The sequence below is a fragment of the Rhinopithecus bieti genome, unplaced genomic scaffold (genome assembly GCF_001698545.2).
Source record: "Rhinopithecus bieti isolate Rb0 unplaced genomic scaffold, ASM169854v2 scaffold_12070, whole genome shotgun sequence".
NCBI lineage: Eukaryota > Metazoa > Chordata > Mammalia > Primates > Cercopithecidae > Rhinopithecus > Rhinopithecus bieti.
This window is the reverse complement of record NW_016807449.1, coordinates 2,133,970-2,139,513: the sequence shown is the minus strand read 5'-3', so window position 1 is coordinate 2,139,513 and position 5,544 is coordinate 2,133,970. Positions and strand designations below refer to the sequence as shown.

The 5,544-nt window shown below is 54.4% G+C and overlaps 1 protein-coding gene across 1 annotated transcript in view; it reads left to right on the top strand.

The window, feature by feature from the left end:
- PRR12 (proline rich 12) overlaps positions 1 to 5,544 on the top strand; it is a 29,833-nt gene that overhangs the window by 19,353 nt on the left and 4,936 nt on the right. Inside the window, 3 exon segments of the mRNA XM_017882033.1 lie at positions 2,610 to 2,726; positions 2,952 to 3,085; positions 3,807 to 4,279. Coding sequence (XP_017737522.1) covers positions 2,610 to 2,726; positions 2,952 to 3,085; positions 3,807 to 4,279 — 724 coding nt within the window.

Sequence of the window (5,544 nt, the reverse complement as noted above, 5' to 3'; positions counted from 1 at the left end):
AAAGGCTGGGCGAAAACTCTGTCAAAAAAAAAAAAAAAAAAGAGGCCGGGCGCAATGGCTCACCCCTGTAATCCCAGCACTTTGGGAGGCCCAGGCGGGCGGATCATGAGGTCAAGAGATCGAGACCATCCTGGCCAACGTGGTGAAACCCTGTCTCCACTAAAATACAAAATTAGCTGGGCGTGGTGGCGTGCGCCTCTAGTCCCAGCTATTCGGGAGGCTGAGCCAGGAGAATCACTTGAATTCAGGAGATGGAGGTTGCAGTGAGCCGAGATCGCGCCACTGCACTCCAGCCTGGCAACAGAGCAAGACTCTGTCAGAAAAAAAAAAAAAAAAAAAAGTCTGCTGGTGACCTCCCTAGGTTGAATCTCCAATCAGCTGTGGGTTCCATTGAGTAGGAGGCTGTGGACCGGGCCACTTTTCTAGTAATCGGTGGTTGGCATGGTCAGTGATGTGAGTGACGTGAGGAGAGGCAGGATGGGTGGGGCTTGGGGATTGACTGGCCCTGTTTGGGGAATGGACAAGGCTGAAGTCAGGGGAGGCCTGATGACTGGGTGTGGAGTGGGGATGCTGGGAGGAAAAGTGGTTTGAGGGAAGGTACCAAGCCCAGTGAGAAAGTGCTAGCCAGAGGGTCTGACTCCAGCTACAGTGTCAGCAGCTTCCTCAGAGGAGGCCGACACAGGGAGTGGGAGGGGGCAGAGGTAGGGGCAGTCTCCCCGGGCTGACAAGATGCTCCGATGGCTTCCTCAAGCTGGTGCTTTTTTTTTTTTTTTTTTTTGAGACAGAGTCTTGCTCTGTCGCCCAGGCCGGAGTGCAGCGCTGTGATCTCGGCTCACTGCAACCTCCACCTCCTGGGTTCAAGCAATTCTCCTTTCTCAGCCTCCCAAGTAGCTGGGCATACAGGCATGCACCACCACGCCTGGCTAATGTTTGTATTTTAGTAGAGGTGGGGTTTCACCATGTAGGCTGGGCTGGTCTCAAATTCTCGACTTCAAGTGAGCCACCTACCTCGGCCTCCCAAAATGTTGGGATTACAGATGTGAGCCACTGCACTCAGCCTGGCCCCCTTTTAAAGACATGTTCTTTCCAGGGACTCATTTTGGCATCTGTCACCTATTCCAGGAAGCATTCTTGGATTCAGTTTAAATTTGAGGCTGAGTGCAGTGACTCAGGCCTGTAATCCCAGCACTTTGGGAGGCCGGGACAAGTGGATCACCTGAGGTCAGGAGTTCAAGACCAGCCCAGCCAACCTGGCAAAACCCCGTCTCTACTAAAAATACAAAAATTAGCCTGGTGTGGTGGGTGCCTATAGTCCCAACTGCCAGGGAGGCTGAAGCAGGAGAGTCGTTTGAACCCGGGAGGCGCAGGTTGCAGTGAGCTGAGATCGCGCCACTGCACTTCCAGCCTGGGTGACTCCATCTCGGAAAAAAAAAAAAGAAAAATCTGAGGCCCCTCCTCTAGGCTTCTGTAGTGTCCTGGGAATTGGCAACAGGACATTTATGACTTGTACTATTATTTCTTGTGTCCATATTTGGCGCCTCTGCTGCCCTTTTAGTCCTCAAGGTCACATTCTCTCACATCCGTCAGTTGCCATCGCCCAGCTGGGGCACACGCAAACTGCAGGGTGGTGGTGGTTTGTGTTCAGGTGTTTGTGGGGTAGAGGGAGCAGAGATAGGGAGCCTTCCTGTTGCTCTGTCTTCCCCGCTGTGGACATGCTGATGAAATGGTCTCAGGTAACCTCACCTGCCTGTTCTTGGCACAGGCCACAAACTCACCCTGTTTTGTTTATTTGCTTGTCTGTCTTACTACTTCTGTTATTACCTCTGTGTGAAGGCTTTTTCGGTGTCTTAGACCCCTCAGGCTGCTATACCAGAATACCATAGACTGGGTGGCTTATAAGCAACAGAGATTTGGCTGGACTTGGTGGCTCACGCCTGTAATCCTAGCACTTTGGGAGGCCGAGGCGGGTGGATCACATGAGGTGGGGAGTTCAAGACCAGCCTGACCAACATGGAGAAACCCTGTCTCTACTAAAAATACAAAATTAGTCGGGCGTGGTGGCACATACCTGTAATTCCAGCTTCTCAGGAGGCTGAGGCAGGAGAATCAGCTTGAACCCAGGAGGCGGAGGTTACGGTGAGCTGAGATCGCGCCACTGCACTCCAGCCTGGGTAACGAGCAAAACGCCGTCTCAAAAAAAGAAAAAGTAAAAAGAGAATTGTGAGGGGACACAGACCACACCAGGACGTCTTGCTCACAACCGTACCCTCCTGTCCAGCACAGTAAATAGCAGGCGGTGCCCAAAGATTGTCATTACTCTGAGTCACACAGGAAGTTCTGGGCTTTCACACCGTAAGGCAACAGTGACTCAAACTCTGCAGCCTAAGAACGAGCAGCCTGATCCAGGGTACCGGGTGGGCAGGAGGGGACAGGGCCAAGTTCAAGCTGCACACAGAGCTGAACACATCATGGGGGTAGAAGATACTTGTTGACGTCTCTGCCTTTTCTCTAAGGGGATGGTGAGAGAGGCCAGTGGGCCAGGGCGTACGGGCAGTAGGTACGGGAATGAGGGCTGACCCTGCTGGCCTCACCACACCCCTCCTCCTTAGCTGGCGTTGCAGACGGGGCGCGAACCCCCACCCATTTGGCGAGTCCAGAAGGCTCTTCTGCAGAAATTCACTCCAGAGATCAAGGACGGTCAGAGGCAGTTTTGTGCCACCAGTAATGTAAGCCTGCAAAGGGGACCAAGGACTTGGGGGCCCCGGGGTGTGGTATCTAGGAGCTGGGGTTCCCCTTCGCGGGAGTGTGACTCACTCCACAGTGTATCTGGAAGGGGGCCGCCGGCTGCCAGGACGCTCCAGGCAGCTGCCGTGGTAGCCCAGGGCACGAGGGTGTTGGCCGTCTGGCTGGCAGTGTGAAGAATTTTCTCATGTGCCTCTTTCTCCCCTTAGTATTTGGGGTATTTTGGGGACGCAAAAAATCGATACCAGCGCCTCTATGTAAAGTTCCTGGAAAATGTCAATAAGAAGGATTACGTGAGGGTCTGTGCTCGGAAACCCTGGCATCGGCCCCCTGTGCCAGTCAGGTACCAACCACGGGGGACACAGGGGCAGGTAGTATGCAGCGCCGACAGGCATGGGGATGGAGCATGCAAGAGAGAAGGCTAGAGAGTGGGAGGTGGGGACAGAGCCCAGAGAGAGAGGGGGAGAGAGACCCAGAGGCGGGGGGGACAGAGACCCAGAGGCAGGGGTGAGAGAGACCCAGAGACAGGAGGACAGAGAACCAGAGACATGAGGGAGATGGAGACTCAGAAGGAGACAGAGACCCAGAGAAAAAGAGGGGCAGAGATGGGGGAAGATAGAGATCCAGAGAAAGGGAAGCAGACCCAGAGATGGGAGGGGAGAGAGCCTCACAGAAGAGTACAGAGACCTGGGGTGGACAGAGACCCAGAAAGAGGGTCTTGCGCCTCTTTAGCCCATTAGCTGGGCTTGGTGGCGAATGCCTGCTAAGAAGCTGATGGATGTTAACTTGTGACTCACAGAAGGAGGGGAACAGAGACCCAGAGAGGGAGGGGGTCAGAGACCCAGAGAGGGAGGGGTTCAGAGTCCCAGAGAGGGAGGGGGTCAGAGACCCAGAGAGGGAGGGGTTCAGAGTCCCAGAGAGGGAGGGGGTCAGAGACGCAGAGAGAGAGGAGGGGACGGTATGAGAGAAGCTGTTTCTGTGCCTAGGGCACTGAGCAGGGGCAATGAGGAGAACTTGGGCTCTCGGGGGCTACTGACTACATTCCCTTCTCTGTTCCCTTCTAGACGCTCTGGGCAGGCCAAGAACCCCACATCTGCTGGGGGTAGCTCTGCACCTCCCCCTAAGGCCCCAGCACCACCTCCCAAGCCTGAGACCCCTGAAAAGACGACATCCGAGAAGCCCCCAGAGCAGACGCCTGAGACGGCTATGCCTGAGCCCCCTGCCCCTGAGAAGCCCTCCCTCCTGCGGCCTGTCGAGAAGGAAAAGGAGAAGGAGAAGGTGACGCGTGGGGAGCGGCCACTGCGGGGCGAGCGGGCCGCCAGTGGACGGCAGACGCGGCCAGAGCGGAGTCTCGCCACAGGACAGCCTGCCACATCCCGGCTGCCTAAAGCCCGGCCTACCAAGGTGAAGGCTGAACCGCCCCCTAAGAAGAGGAAGAAATGGCTGAAGGAGGCAGGGGGCAACGCTGCGGCAGGCGGGGGCCCACCAGGCAGCTCCTCGGACTCGGAGTCCTCCCCTGGAGCCCCCAGCGAGGACGGTGAGGCCCCAGGCAGCCTCAGGGCTGCAGGGGTGGGTGGGAAAGGGACACAGGTGAGGGCTGTCCAGAGGGCTCTAGGGAGCCTCAGCAGGACGGTAACAACTAGTATGTTACAGTTAATGGCAGCAGCTGACAGTCACGGGGCATCTAACTGCACAACAGGCTGCCTGCTAAGAAGCCGATGGATGTTAACTTGTGTAATTTTTACCCATCCTAGTAGGTAGATACTGTTACCCTCATCTACAGGTGAGGGAGCCGAGGCACCAAGAGGCAGCATCATAGTCTGTGTTGGGTGCCCACCAGAGTTGCAACTGAGCCCAGGGTGCCTCGGACTCTACTCTTCAGTGCTGCGTTCTGCCTCGTAACAGGCAGGATTTGAGGGCTGAGGAAGATGTGGGACGTCAGGTGGCTGTCCTGGAGGCTCTGTGATGGTGAGGTTTCCTATGAGGCCCTGGGTGACACTGAGAAAGAGGCATAACCTCTTGTGCCATAATGACCTCACCTGTAAAATGGGTTCATAACAGACGACGCTCATAGGAGAGTGCCGGTCTTTAGTAGACACCACTTGTGTACTCCGTGTTTGCCCAGCATACTGCCACATCCTCAGTGCTTATGATGATGTCTGGTTAGGCCGGGTACAGTGGCTTGTGCCTGCAATCCCAACACTTTGGGAGGCCAGGGCAGGTGGATCAGGTGAGGTCAGGAGTTCAAGACCAGCTTGGCCAACATGGTGAAACCCCGTCTTTACTAAAAAATACAAAAATTAGCCAGGCACGATGGCGCACGCCCGTAATCCCAGCTACTCGGGAGGCTGAGGCAGGAGAATCGCTTGAACCTGGGAGGCAGAGGTTACAGTGAGCTGAGATCAGGCCACTGTACTCCAGCCTGGGAGACAGAACAAGACTCCATCTCAAAAAAAAAAAAAAAAAATATGTCTCATTAGTGATGACAGTAACAACAAAAATATATATATATATATTCACATATGTACAGTAAGGGTAACAGCTGACTTTTGTTAAGTGCCTGCTATGTGCCAGGTATCATTTTAAACATTTGCATACAGGCTTACTTGATCTTTACCTAATAAACCCTGTGAGATAGCTTGTTAAAATTATCCTCATTTTAAAGATGGGGGCCGGGTGTGGTAGCTCACACCTGTAATCTCTCCACTTTGGGAGGCTGAGGTGGTAGGATCACTTGAGCTCAAGAGTTAGAGATGAGCCTGGGCAACATAGTGAGACCCCCATCTCTACAAAATTTTTTTT